This window comes from Phyllobates terribilis, unplaced genomic scaffold (genome assembly GCF_046119375.1).
Source record: "Phyllobates terribilis strain yellow unplaced genomic scaffold, ASM4611937v1 Scaffold_22__1_contigs__length_20350403, whole genome shotgun sequence".
Taxonomy (NCBI): domain Eukaryota; kingdom Metazoa; phylum Chordata; class Amphibia; order Anura; family Dendrobatidae; genus Phyllobates; species Phyllobates terribilis.
The window spans coordinates 1,102,493-1,126,109 of record NW_027362782.1 but is presented as its reverse complement, the minus strand read 5'-3'; the positions used below and the strand labels follow the sequence as shown (position 1 = coordinate 1,126,109).

Here is a 23,617-nt window from a genome sequence, read left to right as displayed (position 1 = left end):
GGTTGTAAAATGTTAAAATGACATTTCCCGGTGTGCCTTAAAAAATAACGTAAAAAAAAAAAACACAATAGGATTTTTCTTTAGTATAAAAAACAGAGTTGCCAATGTAACCTCAATGTAATCACATTGTTCAGCTCCTGCACCTCCTCCTCCATCTCCGAAATGACCACATCAGTCACAAGCTGATAGCACTGCAGCACTGACTTGGCCAAGCAGTAGAAGGCTGTGCTGAAGATAACATGCTTAATGTTTAGGTGAAAATCCAACCAGCGCTGCAGAGTTGTTGAATGCAGTAACACAGCAGCCTGATCTGTGGCTCTCACCGCTGAACATACAGCCAGGCATGGTCGTGTCTGACAATGGGCGGAACCTGGTGACAGAGAAATGACAGCCGGAGTAGATACGGTTTCCCTCTATGCCAGTCCTTTCACCGAGCTAAAGAATATGGCTGTGGTGAAATACAACTCCCACTGAGAAGCTGTTTCAGATAGAAAAACATTGGGCCCACCAGAGGATTTGATTCTGAGGGCTAACCTTTCTCCCCAGCTCAAGAGCCCCATAGCAGCTGCAAATTTAGCGCTATCATGAACTCTCCTGAGGATTTTCTGGTGGGACCGTCCAACCCTGCCGAGAAGCAGTCCTGGCTAAGAAAAGTGTGTGGGAAGGTTCCTGGACACACTATGGCTTCTTTTTTACTGAGGAGAAAACACACAAAAACAGGGGGAGAACATACAAAGCCCTTGCAGATGTTGTCCTTGCTGGGATTTGAGCCCAGGATCCCAGCTCTGCAAGGCTTCAGTGCTAACCACTGATCCAATGTGCTGCCTTTCACCCTCTAATATCTAACAGGCTGGAGAAACTTGCACCTACTGTCACTCTATCTTCAGCTCCTTTGTGAGCCACTCAGTCTACCAAATAAAATTCCTGAGACGGAAATTGGGGATGGCTTCGCTACTGGTACTAGGGGCAGTGCTAATACCATGGCGTCGTACCATAGTTTGCTGGAAATATTCTAGGCTGGTAGGAGGCAAGCAAATTCCCACAGAAAAGTAACCGCAGTAATGTTTAGGGACCCGCGCTTGTAGAAGGCGGAGACAACACCGGGAGAAATAGTTTTCTGTTACTTGGAATGCAAACGCATTCTAAGCAGATGGTAGTCTCTATCATCATCATGGCCTCACCTCAGCACGATGAACTGTCCTGAAGGAGAAGCCAGGACCCACCGGAGGAGTTTCCGGTTTTCTGGTGGGTCCTTCCATCCCGGCCGAGAAACAGCCCTGGCTAAGAAAAGTGTGAGGAAAGGGTCCCAGACATTCTATGTCTGATTTTTTAATGTAGAACGGACGTCCTTATACATGTTATTTCTCAAACCGCATTGCAGATCAGGCCATTGCCCAACTCTGTAGTCATGAAATTAAATGTGCAAAGAAAGATGTTTGTGTGTCAAAGCACCACCGACAAGTGCGAGTTGATGCTGGACGGGCTGCCATTGCTTCTGCAACAAGCTACATTAGAGGACTTAATGGGAGAAATGACACCCAGAGTAGATATGGTTTCCCTCTATGCCAGTCCTTTCACCGAGCTAAAGAATATGGCTGTGGTGAAATACAACTCTCAGCAAAAAAAGCTGTTGACTGGCTCCGTACCGTCCCTGGCCACATTCACCTGTCCACGTGTTTCTGGTTAGGCCGTCCTTCCCACTAAGTGCACTGGGGAGGGCACGGGTAATGTTGTGGGACCCGTGCTTGTGGAAGGCGGAGACAATACCGGGAGAAATCGTGGCGGCTGGGGACCGAGTATGCACACCAGGCCGCCGCCGGCATGAGTTTATGAAAAGCGTCCGCCTTCACGAACCTAAAAGGCCACATTTCAAGTGAAAGCAGTTTTAGAGGACTTCCTGCGAGAAATGACAGCTGGGTAGATATGGTTTCCCAAGTCCTTTCACCAAACTAAAGAATATGGCTGTGGTGAAATACAACTCAGCAAAAACTCAGCAAAAAAAGCTGTGGACTGGCTCCATACCGTCCCTGGCCACATTCACCTGTCCACGTTTTTGTGGTTAGGCGGTCCTTCCCAGTAAGTGCACTGGGGAGGGCACGGGTAATGTTGTGGGACCTGTGCTTGTGGAAGGCGGAGATAATACCGGGAGAAATAGTGGCGGCTGGGGACCGAGTATGGACACCCGGGCCTCCGCCGGCATGAGGTTATGAAAAGCTTCAGCCTCTATGAGCCTAAAAGGCCACATTTCAAGTGAAAGCAACTGTCAAAAATTTGGCTGTATAGTACTGCAGCCTGTGGGTGGCTGGCTGCATACTTGCGCTTGCATTCCAAGGAATGGGGTAGGGACAACTGAACGCTGCACTGGGACAAGGACGTGGGCGGTGATTGTTGCAAGTCTGCAACGACAGGTGCATGGCGGGAGGCATCTTCGCATGTGCCAAGGATCACTTATGATGGGCACACTTTTAGGCAGTGACCCGGGAGTCAGAGGTGCTTCCAGAGGTCTTCCCCATGCGGTTCCCATGTCTTTTCAGCACTGTATGCATGTTTCTGATGATGTGTCACACACCACATGGCCAGAAAAGGTTGTAAAATGTTAGTTACATTTCCCAGTGAATGCATTTGTCTTGGTTGAAAGCAATGCAAAAGTGCAAAAACGCATCAAAAACGCTAGGTGTGAACATGGCCCACGGTGTGGAGGAGTATTTTTATTTTGGGTTATTTATTTTGCCTTATATACAAGTCATTGCCCTGGAAAGGATGTTCCTTAACATATTTCCCAGGAAAATCCATTTTGGGTTCATTTTTGTATGTTTTATTGTGAGTCTGTAAAAGTGGTGTAATACTCTCACAATGTTGTTGACAGCAGTTACCTGGGAGTCAGAAATGCTTCCAGGGGTCTTCCCCATGTTGCTCCCATGTCATTTGAGCACTGTTCCCGTCGATTTGGGCAATTTTTACGCCCTCTGCAGACCGCCGGGTGGAGCCGCCTGAAAAATGCAAGTTTCCCATAGACTTACATTGGGCTCGTTGCTTGGGTCGAGCACCTGAGTATTCCAATTTGCTCAACCCGAGCAACGAGTACCCGAGCATTTTAGTGCTCGCTCATCACTAAAGGACAGTAATGCCCTGATGGCGGCCCTGATAGTGACTTACAGCTGATGTTCTTTCTGGTAGACTGTATAATGGCCCCTGCTTTAGTCCCCAAACTGTAGAATGGCCCTCACTTTAGCTCCCAAAATGTATAATGACCCCGGCATTAGTCCCCAAACAGTATAATGATCACTGTATTAGTCTACTAGCTGTATAATGGCCCCTGCATTAGCCCACAAGCTCATCAAGAGAATGCCAAGAGTGTGCAAAGCAGTCATAAAAGCAAAAGGTGGCTACTTTGAAGAACCTAGAATATAAGACATATTTTCAGTTGTTTCACACTTTTTTGTTAAGTATATAATTCCACATGTGGTAATTTATAGTTTTGATGCCTTCAATGTGAATGTACAATTTTCATAGACATGAGAAGGTGTGTCCAAACTTTTGGTCTGTACTGTATATATATGTATACAGTGTATGATATCCTGGAGCAAGGCTCAGCAGTCAGCCTATGATTCTGTATATAGCTGTCTGCAGTCATTCTGGGACTGTGAATTGTTGCTGTTTGAACTCACAGATCGGATAATGCTGGAGCCGATGACTCCCACTAACAACGCGACCCGATCTGTGTCAGGGTTCAAGCTGGGCAATAAATCATCTCACCCTGCCTCAGAGTGACTGCAGGCACCACTGACAAGGCAAAATCCAGAGACCTCCTGCCCTGACCCCCTGCTCTGCTGACCTCATTTTAGAAGCTCCTCAGTGTCCATGGAATCAGCCTGCCCATCGCGCAGGTGACCTGAGATCAGCAGACATGCCCACCCTTACATCGTGCAGTGTGGGTGTGTCCGCAATGTTGGGATGGCCGGCCGGCACTGGGGGGCGTGCTGCACAACTGAACTCAGCAGGGCCAAGGGGCGGCACAGAACAGGACAGCATGCCGCCCCCTGGTCCTGCTGGTTTCAGCTGTGCAGCATGATTGTGCGCGCAAGGCGAGCTGAAGAGGGAATGGTGGAGATCGAGCAGCCCACTACAGGCACTGGCCCTTCTGGCATTTGCCAGAAATGGCAAATAGCCAGTCCGGCCCTGAACGAAACTAACTATATCATTAAACACTTTGGGTTTTACCGTATCCAAGATGATTATCCATTGTATTTCCTTTTGTTCTAAAACTTTTTTTAACATTTCCTCCTATAGCTCCAAGGTTATCTTTATCAATTCCCCCGAAATGTAATAGCCTCCAGTTGCACCTATGATAATCGCTAAAATGTTTTTAAGGCTGCCAGTTCCTCAGGTTTTTCACATTTTGCTGCATTTTTTATATCCTAAATGTGTTCGAGTATTCTTACTCTAAATTCACGTGATGTGAGCCCCACATATATTAGATTGCAAGGGCAAATTGCCCAATGTACAGTTGTGCTCAAAAGTTTACATACCCTGGCAGAAATTTTCCTTTCTTGGTCTTGTTTCAGAGAATATGAATGATAACAAAAAAACGTTTTCTCCACTCATGGTTATTGGTTGGGTGAAGCCATTTATTGTCAACCTACTGTGTTTTCTCTTTTTAAATCTTACTGACAACCAAAGACATCCAAATGACCCTGATCAAAAGTTCTCATACCCCAGTTCTTAATACCATGTTTTGCCCCCTCTAACATCAATGACAACTTGAAGTCTTTTGTGGTAGTTGTGGATGAGGTTCTTTATTTTCTCAGCTGCCCTTTCTTCTTGGCAAAAAGTCTCCAGTTCCTGTAAATTCCTGGGCTGTCTAGCATGAACTGCGTGCTTAAGATCTCCCCAGAGTGGCTCAATGATATTGAGTTCAGGAGACTGAGATGGCCACTCCAGAACATTCACTTTGTTCTGCTGTAGCCAATGACAGGTCGACTCGGCATTGTGTTTCAGATCTTTGTCATGTTGGAACGTCCAACTATGTCTCATGCACAGCTTCCGGGCTGATGAGTGCAAATTTACCTCCAGTATTTGCTGATAACGTGCTGCATTCATCTTTCCTTCAACTTTTACCAAGTTTCCTGTGCCTTTATAGCTCACACATCCCCAAAACATCAGCGATCCACCTCCATGCTTTACTGTAGGAATGGTGTTCCTTTCTTCATAGGCCTTGTTGACCTCTCTCCAAATATAACGTTTATGGTTGTGGCCAAAAAGTTCAATTTTGGTCTCCTCACTCCAAATTACCTTGTCCCAGAAGTTTTGAGGCTTGTCTCTGTGCTGTTTGGCGTATTGTAGGCTAGATATTTTGTGGCATTTGCGCAGTAATGGCTTTCTTCTGGCTACTCGACCATGCAGCCCATTTTTCTTCAAGTACCTCCTTATTGTGCATCTTGAAGCAGCCACACCGCTAGTTTTCAGAGAGTCCTGAATTTCAGCTGATGCTATTTGTTGGTTTTTCTTTGCATCCCGAACAATTTTCCTGGCAGTTGTGGCCAAAATTTTTGTTGGTCTACCTGACCGTGGTTTGGTTTTTACAGAGCCCCTGATTTTCCATTTGTTAATCACAGTTTGAATGCAGCTAACTGGCATTATTAATTCCTTGATATTTTTTTGTATCCCTTTCCTGTGTTATACAGTTCAACTACCTTTTCCCGTAGATCTGTTGACAATTCTTTTGCTTTCCCCATGACTCACAATCCAGAAACGTCAGTGGCTGGATAACAGATGCAAGAGTCTGTCTGGATCCCAGAAACTCACTCAGCTTTTATGCACAAACACTGATTACAAGGAAACAGGTCACAGGTGAGGATGTTACCTTTAGTAGCCATTCAAACCCATTTGTGCCAAATTCTGTGCATGTTATCAGGCCAAAATCACCAGGGTATGTGAACTTTTGATCAGGGTCATTTGGATGTTTTCGGTTGTCATTAAGATTGAAAAAGAGAAAACACAGTAGTTTGACAATAAATGACTTCACCCAACCAATAACCATGAGTGGAGAAAACGTTTGTTTGTCATCATTCGTATTCTATGAAACAAGGCCAAGAAAGGAAAAATTCTGCCGGGGTATGTAAACTTTTGAGCACAACTATATCACTCCAGTTGATTTTCAATTAATAAAATGAAAAATTGTAAGTATATTTTTTTGGAGGAATCAAAAAAAAACCATTGATCGATCTATTTGGGGGCACGCACCACATGAACCACATGAAAAATAAAATATAAAATAAAAAGATTAATAATAATAATAATAATATTATGAATATTATTATAAAAACATCCACGCCTTGGAGCCATCGATACAGTGAGTGGATTATGTGGAGACGGTGGGATGTAGTGGCTCCTTACCAAAATACCACTTTGGGTTTTGAACCCCCTGGGTGTGATCAAGGGTCTCTGTGGAATAACTCGATTTAGAACGGGATCAGAAAGTAGGATAGGCCAATGTCTATTCAGGATATCATACATATCCCTCCACTGCGCATGATAATGATAAAGAGTAGTGTTTAGCGAGTATGTTCTGTTAACCCTTTCGCAGAGTACGCTCGGGCCGAGCTCCCAGTATTTACAGCTTCTCGGTGAAATGTTTGAATCGCTCCCGTGTGCATGATTTGCGACTGTTTGACAGTTTTAATACATGTGAGGAATGTCTATTTCTTACACATTCCTCACATGTAATAAAGCTGTCAAACAGTTGCAAATCATGCACACGGGAGTGATTCAAACATATCACCGAGCAGCTGTAAATACTCGGAGCTCGGCCCGAGCATACTCGGAACAGAACATACTCACTCAACACTAATAAGGAGTAATGAGTCTCACCTGCTGATTTGTTTTTTTACCCTTGGGCCTCATGAGTTCATCCCTGGTGATAAATTTTGCCCTCTCATAGCCCTGTTGAACAATATCATCACGATAATTGCAAACTTTCAATCGTTTTTTTTCTTTAGAATCACCATGAATGCAACGTACGCAAACCTTCTTCTCTGGGATCAGTTGGAGAGGAAGTGTGGCCCTCACAAGGGTCACCAGACTCCCGGACCAGTCCAGTTACCTGACAACCATTTACCTTCACGGGACATGCTTGTGGTTCCTCGCTGGGTGGACAATTCACTCTGCAGGCCGGAAACGCATAGTATGAACAGCGGCATCCCAGGCTGCAGTCAATTTGCTCGGGGATCAGGGGACAATGGGCGGCTATATGGCCTGGGCCGTGGCACTTCCAGCAAATGATTACCTCCCCCGTCCCCTTGGACGCCCCACACCCTTTTGGGCCCCCGCCCCCTGGTGGGATCCCCAGTATGAAGTGGGCTGCCTTCTCAAAGACCCCTCAACCCCCTGATATCTCTCGAACAGTCCGATAAGTTCTCAGTTCATCGGCATTCCGGGGATCACCCTGGGCAACCCAAGTCTGTATTGGCCTCGAAAGGGAGTGCACAAACCGGTCAATCACCACTCGCTCTACCATCTGCGCAGGTGTAGAGGACTCAGACTGCAGCTATTTCTGGACCAGGTGCAAAAGGTCAAACATTTGGGAGCGAGGGGGTTTGTCACGGTAATACACCCAGTGGTGGACCGACGGCATCCTGAGAGTCATTGTCACCCCCAAGCATGCCAGAATTTCCGTTTTCAGCTTGCCATACTCTTTGGTGTCCTGCAAGGCCAAGTCATAATAAGCCTTCGGGGGCTCCTCCATCATGTATGGTGCCAGCACCTCTGCCCACTGCTCTAGCGGAAGTCTCTCCCTCTCGGCGACCCTTCCAAACACCATATCATCCCTTGGGGTCATTTTCTGTAAAGCTCTTCTTACCATCGTCCTGACGTGTGAATCATCACCTGGACTTGGGGTTGGGATGGTTGCCCTGCCATGGATCACCTCGGCTAGGAGCTCCATCTGCTGCTTGTGTTGGTGCTGCTGCTGTTGCCACTGCTGCTGCTTGAGATTAGCCTGCACCAGTTGCTTTATCAGCTCCTCCATGCTGCCGGGGTCCCCTGCTGACTGGAGGCCTTCACCCAGGACATGCAGTACGTCTTGTAGCAGTCACATGTATCTGCTGGGAATGCTGCCCGCACTTCTAACACCAATTGTGAGGTTTCTACTCACTTGGGAGCGTCGGGAGGCAAACATGAGGTGTTTTTATTTAAATGTCCATGTTGGTTTATTACTTCATAAACCGGGCAAAAACAAAAGGAAAATAAACAGCCCTTAGTGCATGCAAAACTAGGTAAACAGTCCTTTAAGCAAAGTCTCTGATTAGCCAGTCCACACAGGCTAGATAGCGTCCAATATCCTGGCTTAGTTTGAAGACAACAACACACAGGAGGCCTTCTCCCTCCAAACACAGACCATGTGCCAAAAAACTGCCTCCATTTTATAGGTTAACCACACCCAGACATGAGGTATGTGGGCAACAAGACCCGCCCGTCTCTCAAGTTGCCCATAAAATCTGGAACCGGATGCACCAAACAATCCTCTTAGTGCTTAAGTGCACTAGAGCAACATTACAGGATTACATCACAGAGGACAACCATCTCTGCGATACATACCTCCCATTGACTATGTGTCCGTGAGCTACTTTACAATTGCTTTTGTGCTGTTTTGATGTACAGGCAATATGGGGACCTTCCTTCAGTTTCAGGAGGTATTTATCAAGGACTTAATGTTTGGCAGTGAGAAAGGTGAGGGTCCCAGGACTTCTTAAACTAAAAGTGCCCGGTTTATACCAGTTTGAGGTTCTCCAAACTGCAAGGTAGGGAAGAAAAAAGAAAGTCCAGAATATTCTCCAAAAGTGAAATGAAAGGACAGAACTTACCATTGTGAATCTGGCCCCTGGCCATTGCATTAAGGAATGCTTCAAATAGGTTAATTTGTGGGATGTTTCTGCTGTTTTGGCATGTCATGGGCTCATCAATTGCAACGTGGCATCTGCAATCTATTTCAGTCAAAATTGCACTCCAAAATTCCATTCCGAGCCCTGCCGTGTGTCCAAACAGTAGTTTCTGAAAACAAATGGGGAATTATCGTACTCAGGAGAAATTGCACAACAAATTGTGTGATCTATTTTCTATTGTTACCATTTTGAAAATTAAAAATGTTGTGCTCAAACATATTTGTGAAAAAAAACGCAATTTTTCAGTTTTATGTCCCAATGTTATAAATTTCTGTGAATCACCAGTGGGTTCAATATGCCCACCACACTATTAAATAAATTACTTGAGAGATGTAGTTTACAAAATGAGGGGGCTTGTGGAGGTTTATGCTGTTTCGGCACTTCAAAGGCTCTACAAATATGACATGGCACCCACAGACCATTCAGTCAAAGTCTGCACTCCAAAATGTCGCTCCTTCATTTCGGAGCTCAAAATGTGCCCAAACAGTACTTTTCTATTGGCTTACTCAGAAGAAATTGCACAACAAATTTTGTGGTCCATTTACTCCTGTTATCCTTGTGAAAATAAAAAATATGGGGCTAAAACCACATTTTTGGTGGAAAAATTACAATTTTAATTTTCATGGGTCAACATTTTAAAATTCTATGAAGAACTTTGGGAGTTCAAGGTGCTCACCCCATATCTATATAAATTTCTTGAGGGGTGTAGTTTCCAAAATGAGTAACTTGTGAGGGGTTTCCAGTATTTAGGCACATTAGGCGCTTTACAAGCGTGACACGGCATTCGCTATCTATTCCAGCCAATTTTGCGCTCAAAGTCAAATGATGCTCCTTTCCTTCTAAGCCCTACTGTGCACCCAAACAGTAGTTTTCCACCACATATGGGATATTGGTGAACTCAAGCGAAAATTGACCCCAAAATTTGTTGCGCAAGATAACCTACTACCCTTGTGAAAATGAAAATTTGGGGGCTTAAGCAATATTTTTGTGGGAAAATTTACATTTGAATTTTTCCTTCCACATTTCACCTAAAGGGTTAATGAACTTCTTGAATGTGGTTTTGTGTACTTTGAGGGGAGCAGTTATTAAAATCATATCACTTCAGTGTATTTTCTGTCACATAGCAACCTCAAAGTCACTTCAAAGGTGGTGTTGTCCCTAAAAATATTGGCTTTGTAAATTTTGATGGAAAAATGAAAAATTGCTGATAAGCTTTTAACCCTTCTAAATTCTCATAAAAAATAATGTTTCAAAAATGATGTTGATGTAAAATAGACATGTGGTAAATGTAATTTAACTATTTTGTGTGGTATAACTATCTGGTTTAAGGGCATAAAAATTCAGAACTTGAAAATAGCTAAATTTTTTAATTTTTTAGAAAATGTTCGATACTTTCATAAATAAACGCAAATTATATTAACCTAAATTTACTACATGAAGTAAAATGTGTCATAAAAAAACAATCTCAGAATCGCCTGAGTAAGCTGAAGCATTGCAAAAATAGGAACAACCAGCTCACCCCATCTATATGCCTGAGATCTTCGACATAGGGAAATCCACTCCTGCTAGACTCTGCACTGTGTAGACCCAATAGAAAAAAAACTTCTCCTGCTGAAAATCCACTAAAAAATGAATGACATCTTCAATTTCATCCAGCAATGTAATATAAATTTCCTAAGTGTTTCTGACTGTAAACAATGTTATCCATAATTAAGTACAGGTTTACAGTCAAACGAATAGGAAAGTTATATTACATTGCTGGATGAAATTGAAGATGTCATTCATTTTTTAATCGCACTGGAATTTTACAGGGATTTTTGGCTGGAGTAGTTTTTTTTAGGATCTATAAGCTGAAGCATTCCAGAATTATTACCACATATAGAGACACTGGTTAAAATGTTAAAATTTGGCCTGGTCAGAAAGATGAAAACAGGGAAACAGGTTTCTGCCTGAATGGATATTCTTCATGAGTCAGTAACGTTAACTAATTTAGGTTTTAATGCTTATCCCTAAAATATTAAGTTTCTCCCTTTCGATAACATATAATTAACTAAATGCTAGGGTTCCAACTACTGGGCTACTCTCAAGCTGCTAGGAATGAGCCCCAGCGTGGAATGGAATTGAGGTGAGCATGTTCAACCTGAACTTCATACATTGTAAATTATCAATGCTAGCTATTCCCAGCAGTCCTGTAGACAAAGCTATACCAATAATAAGTGAAATGCAAATTAGAAATAAAATGACATCACCTTGAGACAGGAGCCTGAAATAAAAGGTTAGTTAACTGCAGTGAGACATAACTGCTTGTAAAAGGCTAATCAGTCTCTCATGAGTCTCAATCCACAGCAACACTGAATAGTCACAGTGACAGGATTTACTTCTACTTGTGCTTTTTTAGCCCCCTCCTCCTCTTTTAGCGCCACTACAGTGTTTTTTTTTTATTGCACCACTGGAGTGGTTCTTTATATGTAATTTCCCTGCCCTCTGTCTCATTCTCACCTGCCGCCACCTGGATCATTTTCCAGAGTCGCTCCCGCGAAAAGTGATCTGCCAGCTGCTCCAGTGTTTCATGGTGCGGGGCGTAGGTCACTTTTCAATACAAGTCTATGAGAACCTTGTTCTGGCTTTCATAGACCTGCATTGAAATCTTGTGATGTACATTAGCTTCTGACTTCCAGCTAATCAGAAGCTGTGCTCACAAGATGGTGATGCGGGACCGGAATGGTCCAGAAAAACAGTGAAGACACCGGAGGGTGAGTATACGACCGGGGGTGATAGATCTTCTTTAGAGCTACTGAGATACTTTTTCTGACACATGAATATATTGTGAAAGTGCAACCAATTTTTAAAATTTTTAAGACCTCTCCATACTTGCAGATGTTTAGAAAAACAACACACCATGGCTCATTGCTGTTAATAAAATGTAATAAAGTATTATTTTTGATATTGGACTCAAACTGATTGCTATTTTATGGTGTCTATTTCCCATTAACTACTTGCTATTTGATTCTTCATAGGTATACATCCAATTCCAAGTAAAAGCCAAATTGTTACTATAGCTTATCCCAAAAAATGTCTTCCTAATCCCTGCTTCCCAGGAGTCACTTGTACTGAAACTCCATCTGGATTTAAGTGTGGTTCATGTCTACCTGGCTATACTGGAAATGGAACTGTTTGTACTGACATTAATGAGGTAAAATATTTTCATATTAAGGGTATTCCAATGGCATAATTGTCTTTGTCCAATTCATTGAAATGTTCACTTCTTTAGCTAATTAGCTAGTCAGAGAAAGTATTCCCTAAAAAGCAACATAAAAGAATGGACAGAATGTCTGTCCAGAGTACTGGATGTGCCCCTGGTTTCGGGAATGTAAATTGGTTTCAGTTAGACTTGAGATACAGTACAGACCAAAAGTTTGGACACACCTTCTCATTTAAAGATTTTTCTGTATTTTCATGACTATGAAAATTGTACATTCACACTGAAGGCATCAAAACTATGAATTAACGCATGTGGACTTATATACTTAACAAAAAGTGTGAAACAACTGAAAATATGTCTTATATTCTAGGTTCTTCAAAGTAGCCACCTTTTGCTTTGATGAATGCTTTGCATACTCTTGGCATTCTCTTGATGAGCTTCAAGAGGTAGTCACCGGAAATGGTTTTCACTTCACAGGTGTGCCCTGTCAGGTTTAATAAGTGGGATTTCTTGCCTTATAAATGGGGTTGGGACCATCAGTTGTGTTGTGCAGAAGTCTGGTGGATACACAGCTAATAGTCCTACTGAATAGACTCTTAGAATTTGTATTATGGCAAGAAAAAAGCAGCTAAGTAAAGAAAAACAAGTCGCCATCATTACTTTAAGAAATAAAGGTCAGTCAGTGCAAAAACTTGGGAGAACTTTGAAAGTGTCCCCAAGTGCAGTTGCAAAAACCATCAAGCGCTACAAAGAAACTGGCTCACATGAGGACCGCCCCAGGAAAGGAAGACCAAGAGTCACCTCTCCTTCTGAGGATAAGTTTATCCGAGTCACCAGCTTCAGAAATCGCAGGTTAACAGCAGCTCAGATTAGAGACCAGGTCAATGCCGCACAGAGTTCTAGCAGCAGACACATCTCTTCAACAACTGTTAAGAGGAGACTTTGTGCAGCAGGCCTTCATGGTAAAATAGCTGCTAGGAAACCACTGCTAAGGACAGGCAACAAGCAGAAGAGACTAGTTTGGGCTAAAGAACACAAGGAATGGACATTAGACCAGTGGAAATCTGTGCTTTGGTTTGATGAGTCCAAATTTGAGATCTTTGGTTCCAACCACTGTGTCTTTGTGCGACGCAGAAAAGGTGAACAGATGGACTCTACATGCCTGGTTCCCACCGTGAAGCATGGAGGAGGAGGTGTGATGGTGTGGGGGTGCTTTGCTGGTGACACTGTTGGGGATTTATTCAAAATTGAAGGCATACTGAACTAGCATGGCTACCACAGCATCTTGCAGCGGCATGCTATTCCATCCGGTTTGCGTTTAGTTGGGCCATCATTTATTTTTCAACAGGACAATGACCCCAAACACACCTCCAGGCTGTGTAAGGGCTATTTGACCAAGAAAGAGAGTGATGGGGGGCTACGCCAGATGACCTGGCCTCCACAGTCACCAGACCTGAACCCAATCGAGATGGTTTGGGGTGAGCTGGACCGCAGAGTGAAGGCAAAAGGGCCAACAAGTGCTAAGCACCTCTGAGAACTTCTTCAAGATTGTTGGAAGACCATTTCCGGTGACTACCTCTTGAAGCTCATCAAGAGAATGTCAAGAGTGTGCAAAGCAGTCATCAAAGCAAAAGGTGGCTACTTTGAAGAACCTAGAATATAAGACATATGTTCAGTTGTTTCACACTTTTTTGTTAAGTATATAATTCCACATGTGTTAATTCATAGTTTTGATGACTTCAGTGTGAATGTACAATTTTCATAGTCATGAAAATACAGAAAAATCATTAAATGAGAAGTTGTGTCCAAACTTTTGGCCTGTACTGTATAATATATATAGCTGACACTTTTTATATGGAAAGCTACCTTTTTTTCTGCCCACTTTTTTCTTCTTCCATGCCATTGACTATAAATGGTTGTTGATATGAAAATTAGTGAAAAAATGCAGATGATGCAAAGTAAAGTATGTTACTGTGTATTCAGGTATGATATAGAAAATTCTCAAATATTCATTATTACATCAATTAGATGATCAGTTTAACAATTTAGGTTCCTTGTATCTCGCTATATTTCCAAAATTAAGGATTTTTGCAATGAGGCAAATCATTGGGACTCATTTCCCAAAACTCTGTACTGTAGCTGATCTTGTCTCTTTTGCTAACTAATAAGTCTTCAGCTTTTATTTTTTAAACTTTCTTGGAAAACTCAAATCTGTACAGTTTTTGTTAGTCAAATTTGGTATTGTATATGAAATCTTTTATGCTCAGATGGAGTTTAATAAAGTTAAAATTATGTTTGAAACCCCTGAAAGCTGTGATCAAACTTTATTGGTATTACTGGTGTAAAGAGTTTGCTGTTTTTCAATTGTAAGAAGTGATTTCTTTGAGATTATTAATATATTGTAATGTGTCTTTCTAGTGTACTGCAAATCCTTGCTTTCCTCGTGTTCGTTGTGTAAACACATCTCCTGGGTTCCATTGTGATCCCTGTCCTCTTGGTTATATAGGGAAAAGAGTTGAAGGAATTGGTTTGGAGTTTGCTAAAGCAAATAAGCAGGTATTTTTTATTGTTTTATTTTTTTTTAATTAGCACTGTCTTATATTTTAGATAACATGTTTGAAGTTTTCGTGAAACAGATGTTGAAAAAATTACATTTTGCAATGATATGAATATCCTTTGTCCATAGAATAAATTTACATTATGAGCAGATGTGATTTTTGTATTAAGCTTGAATTGTTTTTATACAATTCTAGCATTAGAAATGTATTGAAGCCTGTTGTGTTTGTTTCAGATACTGTTCTTTTAATAAAAAGGGAAGTGAGTAGAACATTTTAAAGCTACTAGTACAATCTCCAATAGTTTAATCAATAATTAATGTCCAAAATGTAACTTGTTTGCACTAATCTAAATATCTATATTTTAGGAATATGGATGTCCACAAAATGGATGTAGTAGGAGAATAAAAAATGCATGAATGGGCACCTTGGCAGTCGCTCTGCTAAAACTATTCCGATATTATAGGCCTTGTATAAGGTGCTTGTGTAAGCGTGGTAAATAAGGACTGTCATGTTCCTGCCCCTGGAGGCAACAATCGTGTAAAGTGAATAGTGTCACACGTTTTTGTACATGTTTTGTGATATGTGAAGTGTGAACTATGTCATGCGGTTTTATGAATGTAATGTGTGATAATTCATAGTGTTTTAGGTAATGATGCTGCTGTAGATGGAACTTTAAAGTTAATGCCTAGTGTGAGTAAAGTACGCTCCAGCATCAGTATAGGGTAAGCATAGGATAATACATAGTTTAGTGTATTGTAGATGCATTAGGGCAAGGTACAGTTAATGTTCGGAACTAGCCCAAATTGGGAGAGAAATAGGCCAAGTAAAAAGGGAACTACTTCCTGTTTTAGTGAGTAGGAGAGTTTGTTTGCTAAGTGACAAGGTGAAGTTAAAGCTGCAGTGGGCTGATAGCAGAAGCAAGTACAAAATGTTCTGTGGGGTATAATGTCTGACAAGACTCCATGTGGACATTCCTGCAATGCTTGGAGTCTATGGCTAGATAAAGGTGCTATGGAGAGCACCTTAACCCCTTCTGTACAGAAGAAGATGGACGTTTCAACCGCATGAGGGAAAGGTAACGGATCTCAGATATACTGCAGGACTGAACGGTAAATTCTGGGGCTGACTGATTCAGTGGATGTAGGGATAATTCAGGAAGAACGGAAAGTCAAGTGGGAAATGTATTGAATTACTGAAGCAAGAAACGGAGGATGCCGTGCCCAATATTGTGTGATACAATCTGATGTACTTGAACTGTTCAGTAAACTTTTATGTGTTGATATGAACCGGGTGTCTCTTGAGTTGTGTGCGACTGTTCCTGAATATGGAGAATTGAAGATAGTGGAGGCATGCACCCTACACGAGACAGCACACTGGGACTTGGACATGATTTCCCTGTAAACTGCCAGGGCGTTATGGAACGACAGCTTGACCACGCCAACCACAGTCTGGCATCTTACACTTGTTCGATTTAGTTAACATGTTTGAAAGTTTTGGCTGCTTTATTTTTCAATAAATGTTTTGGGGACATGATTTTGTGCCAGTTACTAATATATATGATGCAGGTTCTGCTCTTTTGAGAAGTGCCATTTGCTTGTTAGTGCAGCCTTCCTCACAGCCAATTTTGACCGTATTGACAAACCCCCATTTTTCAAATCTGACATGTCTCTATCTGTGGTAAAATTCTGGAATGTGTCAACATACAGTACTGTGCAAAAGGTTAGGCAGGTGTGGAAAAAATGCAGAAAACCGCTGAAAAGAAACAAATGCTTTAAAAAATTGAAATGTTAGTCTGGGAGGTTGTTCTATATTCTATATTTTGTACAACTAACCACAGATTCTCTGTGGATGTAGGCTTGTGTAAATATGCCTATTTCTTTATGTAATCCCAGACAAACTCAATGACGTTGAGATAAGGGCTCTTTGGGTGCCATATCATCTCTTCCAGGATTCCTGGTTCTTCTTTGAGCTGAAGATAGCTCATAATGACACTGGTTGTATGTTTGGGATCATCGTCCTGCTGCAAAATAAATTTGGAGCCAATCAAATAACTCTCTGATGGTATTGTATGTTGAATTAGCTTCTCTAAAACATGGTGCTATCATATAGTTGGTCAAAAATTGCTGTTTAGGCACACAACAGGGCTTGGAAAGGAAAGCGCACTATTTAATCTTTTGTGCACAAATTTGACAGGAATAGATTGCGGATGCTATATTGCAGTTGAAAACATCCTGAAGTGACAAAATAGCAAAAGCTCACCACAAATTACCCCATTTAAAATTTAACCCCCTCAAGGAATTGGTTTCAGAGAAAGAAAATAAAGCTGCTGGAATGGCCCAGCCAATCACCTGACCCGAATCCAACAGAAAATTTATAGAAGGAACTAAAGCTCAGAGTTCATAGAAGGCGTCCACGGAACCTTTAGGATTTGAAAAATGGTTGTGTGGAAGAATGGGCCAAAATCATGCCTGAGCAATGCATGCTTCTAGTTTCTCCATACAGGAGGCGTCTTGAAGCTGTCATCACCAACAAAGGCTTTTGTATGAAGTATTAGATACATTTCAGTAAGCATGTTCAATACTTTTTCCCTGTGTCATTTCTCATTGTGAAGAATATTGAAGCTGTAATCCCATGTCAATCATTGTGCCCAGTTTGGAGGGGGATTATAGAGATCTTCAATGTACAGTGTAATTGGACACTTCTGTAGCAAGAAGAAGGGAGGGGGCTGAGAAACACAGTGAGTGACAAATACCTCACAGCAGCTGAGAGCAGCACAGAAAGACCCCCTGTGGACCCCAAGCCACACGGTCTTTTGTGTCAGACAATTATAATTCAACACAGAGTTATGGGAATACTATCTGTCCCAGTTATTCATAACCTAGATTTTCGAGATCCCAAGAGAATGCGGAATATCATCCAGGCTTTCAGCACAGTCCAGCACGTAGGGAAAGTAAGATACATGGCACAGCCTTGTGGGAGCCCCTAGAGCCCCTGTGCTTGGTATCTACGTGTAGCAGGGGCCTGGCTGGATCCGATGACACCAGAACCGGCTCCCTAGGACCATCCATTAAGGAAGTATAGCCCATTTTAGTTTTTGGAGTTTGTAGCTGGCCCAATATAATCCCCGTTAACAGACCAGGGACTTATATCTAATAGAAACTGGTGGCAGCTCTACCAGGCCGACAAGGTTCTGCTTCACTGGAGCTAGTGAAGGGGCCTCTGAGCCTGTCAGGGGTGTGAGTGAGAGTGGCGCCACATCAGTGACTGAGTGGGCCACCTCTTCTCACTCCCGTTACCTTCCTGTACCCATGTAGACAGGGGGTGTCTGTGTAGAACTGTACCAATCTGACCTTGCGCATCTCTGAGGGGTGTGGAACGTCACATTGGTGCAAAGGGCAGATCCATATCACATAATCCGACATCTGACATAATTGTGATGTTAGGCGGGTGGCAAGGTGTGGATTAATCACAAGTGGTGGCAGCGGTGGGATTCTGCGGGATCTCTCTGGTGCCATTCTTCACATTGGTGGCAAGCGGTGTGGAATCGAGATAGTAGTGTGTGTGAGTGTGGAACGCATGCTCACAGATACTAAAGACTGCCAGTAGTAGCTTTTGCTGCTGGAGTCTTAAGATCAGCTCAGCACTAGACAATCCAACTGCAAATACTGTAAGGTGTGTGGGTGCATCCGGTTGCAGTTCTTTGTCAGTGACCATAGAGTGCAAGGCTGGCCAGTGGCACCAGGGGCAGAACCAAGGAGATGGCCAATGCTATGCATGGTGTTGAGGAGGTGGAAGACTATGTCACTCTAAGAGAAGGGGAGTCCAACCCAGGCTCCCCAGAGAGATAGTCGCCAGCGGTCGGTCAAGCAGTGGGCCACCCACCAGCTGCCCATTCCCCCAGCCGGGCAGACTTGGATGACCTTGTGTAAGCTGCCTTTGCCAGTCTCATGGCTGGGGACAAGGCCATCTATGAGGCCCTCACAGCCGCAGTGGAATGTCGCGGGGCAGCTGCCGCAGCTGGACATCAGCAAGAGTGCGAGCACCAGGAAAAAGTACTCCAGCTCCAGCCAGTCCCGAGCCCCCTGAGATCCAAGTCCCAAAGCTACGGGCAGAGGACTTCCACCTGCTGGACAAAGGAAGGGACCTTGACACTTTCTTGCTGGCATTTGCAAAAAACCTGCCGTCAGTACCATCTGTCTGAAGACCAGTGGGTTCGGTTCTTAACCCTTCGCCTTAGGAGTAAGGTCCTGGAAATCTTTGGGTACCTGGCCAGTGAGACCACCCTGAGCTTTGAGGATTTCAAGCAGGCTCTGGTCCGGCAGTAAAACTTGACCCCTGAGTCGTATCGGAAAAAGCTCCGGAGTATGCAGCGGGGTCCTGCTGACAGCTGGGTGGATCACATGCGGGCCCTACTGAGAGCAGTTGATCAATGGATCCTGGGACTGGAGCTCACCACTGTCCAGCAGCTGAATGAGCTCATCGTGACTGAGCAGTTTCTGTGGAACTGCCTGGAGGACCTCCAACAGTACCTCCATGACCGGAAGCCGAAGGGGGCCTCTGCAACAGCGACACTTGCTGAAGAGTACTTCAACAGCAGGACTCCAGAGGCCAAGAAACTTGCCAGCTGGAGAGGGAATAAGATGAATGCAGTGCCTGCTGTCCCTGCTCCCAGGCCCAAGGGGGCAATTACCCATGCTTTCCTCTCCACACCGGTAGGGTAACCCCGACTGGAGTCTTCACATTTCCCTAAATTAGGTGCTGACAGCACTGAAGTGGCATTAATTTCAGTAGAGTAGAACTAGTATAATGGGGACCGACACTTCTTCCACTACAGCCAACCCAGCAGATGGAGACCCAATCAGGAGTCTCCACATTTCAAAAAATTAGTGGCAGACACCACCAAAGTTGCATCAATTTCACTAGAGTATAAATAGTATAATTAGGACCGACACCTCTTCCACTACAGCCAACTCAGCAGATGGAGCCCCAACCAGGAGTCTTCACACTTCCAAAAATTAGTGTTAATATCTGCAGCAACAGCAGGCACAGAAGCTACGACAACAATATCAAAGACTGCAATTACGCAAGATTAATGCAGCACACTAAAAACTACAACATTGCCTAGTCTGTACAGTCTGCGATTGGGGTGCAAAAGTCCTTGGAGATCCATGACTTGTTCATCTTGATGAAAGTTAGGCGGTCTACACTTTCAGGGGCCACTGGCTGTGCTTATCCGTCAGGACACCACCAGCAGCACCGAAGACACGTTCTGAGAGAACACTGGCTGCCGGGCGTGATAAAACCTCCAGGGCATGACAGGCGAGCTCAGGCCACTCATCCATTTTTGAATGTAAAAGGGTCCAAACCCTCCCTGATGGTATTGATGTTGAGCTCTAGATATTCCTGCACCATCCTCTCCAGTCGTTCGCCACTTGTCAGACTTGTACTCTGTTGTGCTGGTGCACAATCTGGTGTTAAAAAAATGTGTGAAAGGACTCCCAGAAATTTCTTATGCCACTTACACTGCTGCAGCTAATGTTTTGGCGTTGACAAATTGACGTGCCGAAGGTTGAAAGTCTAGAGCTGCGATGAACATTGTATGCCTCACTGCTGTTTTGGGGAAAACCTCTTTTAAAGTTGTGTAAAACTGTGTTTTGAAACTCCAGCATTCGCGGGTACCTTTCCAGGGCAGGAAGCATCTGTCAAAATTTACTTTTAAAATGTGGATCTAACAGAGTCGCAACCCAGTTGTCAGAACTATTTTGAATCCAAACTATATGGGGATCATGTGCAACAAGAAGGCACTAATATGTCGGGCTCTTCCATGAGGTCCAAGCCCATGCTGTGTTGGTGACTGGGAAACACTGATGCTTGTTTCCTCCGTCCCCTCCCAAAAAACCACGAACAACAGAGAGGGGATGATTATCCTCTTCATCGCTGTAATCCACCCTCCCTTGGCACCCACCTCTGTGACAACAGTCTGGAACTTGGAGACATTCTTATCCCTTCCACATTCTCCTCTTCCTCTGGGACCACCACCTACTCCAGCAGGCTATTAAAAGTCTGCTCCAGCATGTAGATGACCGGAATAGTGATGCTGATGATGGTGTCGTCAGTGCTAACAATCCTAGTAGCCATTTCGAAACTGCACAGAAGGGTGCATAGGTCCTTAATCTGTGCCCACTCTGTAAATGTCATATGCCCTATGTCCATACTGCCCAGGCCATATGTCATGACATACTGCGTCAGGGCTCATTGCTGCTGCCACAGTCGCTGCAACATGTGCAGAGTGGAATTCCACAGTGTTGGCACATCACATATCAAACTATTAACTGGCATAGAAAAAGACCTCTGTATCGATGCAAGTCGATGACCTGAAGGGTGCGAATGGCAAAATTGAGCACACAGCTTCCGTGCTTTTTGCAGCAGCTCATCCAGGCCAGGATAGTGGCGGTCAAATCGCTGTACCACCAGGTTGAGGACGTGAGCCATGCAAGGCATGTGTGTGAGCTTGCCTTGGCGTAGGGCCGCCACCATGTTCATACCGTTATTCCACACAGCCTTCCCTGGATCTAGGTTTACTGGAGACAGCCATTGCTCAAACTCGGCCTGGAGAGCTGTCCACAACTCTTCTGTTGTATGACTGGGATCTCCAAGGCATATTGATATTAACACTGCCTGATTGCGGTGAGCCCTGACTGCATAGTATGGAGGTGGTGGGGATTTTATCTGCACTGTTGGAATGTGTCTCATTAAGGCAGAGGTTGAGTGTGCAGGTGGAGGCCTTAGAGAAGGTGGAGGAGGCAGAAGCAGTGGAGGAAGTGTGAAATACAAGTACAACTGCAAGCCCTGGGGATTCCAAGACTTGTGGAGCAGCCTCTTTCCCACCTGACCCCTCCAGCCACCAGAGTCACCCAGTGCCCAGTCAGCGAGATGTAACAACCCCGGCAATGCTTACTCTTCCAGGTGTCCAGGTGTCTGTGATGAAATGCACCCTGGCAGACATAGATGTAGTCAAGGAATGGGTGATGTTGTCTGCGACATGCTGGTGTAGCGCAGGCACAACTGTCTTAGAGAAGTAATAGCGCCTGGGCAACTGGTACTGGGGGATTGCAAAGGCCATCAGCTTTCAGAGACCATCTGTATCTACCAGGCGGAAAAGAAACATTTCCGTGGCCAACAGATTGTAGACGGTGAAGTTCAACCTCTTAGCTTTGTCATGTGTAGGAGGAAATAATCTTTTACGTGACCAAAACTGCGGGACCGAGGGCTGGGGCTGGCTGCAGTGCTGAGAGAGGATAGAGTATGGTGAACCGGATAAACTGCTGGACCGTGAGTGAGGTGCAAGCGGAGATGTTATGGTGGATTGATGAAGTTGTGGTGTGCTCTTTCTCTGAGCTCGGTCAAAAACAGTAGGCATGTCCTCTTCCATTACAGCATATGGGCTTTCACTCAGCCTGACTGGAGCGGGTAAAAAATTGGAGGTTCTGCGGTCTAAGACCTGCGTGACAATACTTGGCACGGTAACAGAGGAGAATGAAGAAGCAGCAGATGCAGTTTATGGGGCGGCTGATGGTTGTTGAGGTCCACTGGTCTGCATTTTATCACTGTGAAATTGCCAGAGTAAGGCTGTGTGCCCACAATGCATTTTTTAAGCATCTCCGCAGCGGCAAAAACGCTGCAGAAACGCTTAAAAAACGCATGGTAGAAGGCCTGCCATGTTCCCCAATGATAATCCGCATGTGCTGTGCACATGCTGCGGAAATTTCCGCTGCGGATTATCATTGAGGAAAAAAACGCAGCACTACCAATTATTTTGCGGAAGGACCTGCGCTGACGTCATAGTCATGTGACGGGTCACGCGATGCTGACATCGGCAGGTCCTTCAGTGTTCCGCGATCTGCCAGCAGCCAGGACGGTGAAGCAAGACTGCGGGGGCCATCGGAAGGTAAGTATAGATTTATTTTTTTATTTTTAACCATTCTTTGGGGTCACACTATATAAATCCATGCCTTTTGCATGGATTTATATTGTGTGACCAAGTTGACAAGCACTTTCCAAGTGATGCTAAAATCGCTTGGAAAGCGCTTGGCAACTAGCATGCGGAAATGCATGTGAAGAATGCTTCACATCCGCATGTCCCTGGCAAGAAAAAGGCATGTACAATCCGCATGCATTTTTTCTGCCAGGGGAGATGCAGAAACGCTCAGGAAAAATCCGGAGCATTTCTGCATCGTGGGCACACAGCCTAATGCATGTTGATTGAGCATGTGAAGGTTCATGCATTTAGTAGTCAAATTATTGCACTTTTTCCCTCTACTGAGTTTTTTTTTGCAAAGTTGGCAGATAATGTGAATTGGCTCATCCTTTGCGGTGTCAAAAAAGGCCCAGGCTTGGCAACCGTTGCTACCCTTGCGAGCTGCAGATCCATGACTGCTGCTGGCCACAGCCACAGTTGTGGCTAAGGATGCAGTGCTCCTTGTGCTTGCATCACTCGCTGTCTGCGCCGTAGGGTGCAAGGTAACCTCCTCATCTTCCTCCTCCTACACCTCCCCAGATGACCTACTTAGCTGCATGCCTCTGGGTTCACACCAAGTGGGATCTACGATGTCATCATCATCCTCTGTGTTATCCCATTCCTCGCCCTGAGAGCACAGTACAGTCCGCATGAACCTCAGGTATCTGAGTCTCATCAGGATCACCTCTACTCTCTTGGGTTAACGTCTTGTGAAGAGAGTCAGGATGCTGCCCAGACCCTACTTCGTCCTGCCATGGATCCAACCTAAAAAAAAACTTTGGCATTGGTGGAGATGCTTTCTTCCTCTTGACTCTGTGAATCTTTGGAGTACACTTCTGATGCCCATGGCATAGAATGTGTGAAGAGCTCTGCAGACTCACCCATCTGTGGTTCCCTACAG

The 23,617-nt window shown here is 44.2% G+C and overlaps 1 protein-coding gene across 1 annotated transcript in view; it reads left to right on the top strand.

The window, feature by feature from the left end:
- Nucleotides 1–23,617, top strand: part of LOC141176270 (cartilage oligomeric matrix protein-like) — a 1,029,762-nt gene that overhangs the window by 395,093 nt on the left and 611,052 nt on the right. The window contains exons 4-5 of the mRNA XM_073660229.1: nt 11,957–12,132; nt 14,560–14,697. Of these exons, the coding sequence (XP_073516330.1) occupies nt 11,957–12,132; nt 14,560–14,697 (314 nt within the window). The remainder of the gene's footprint in view (nt 1–11,956; nt 12,133–14,559; nt 14,698–23,617) is intronic.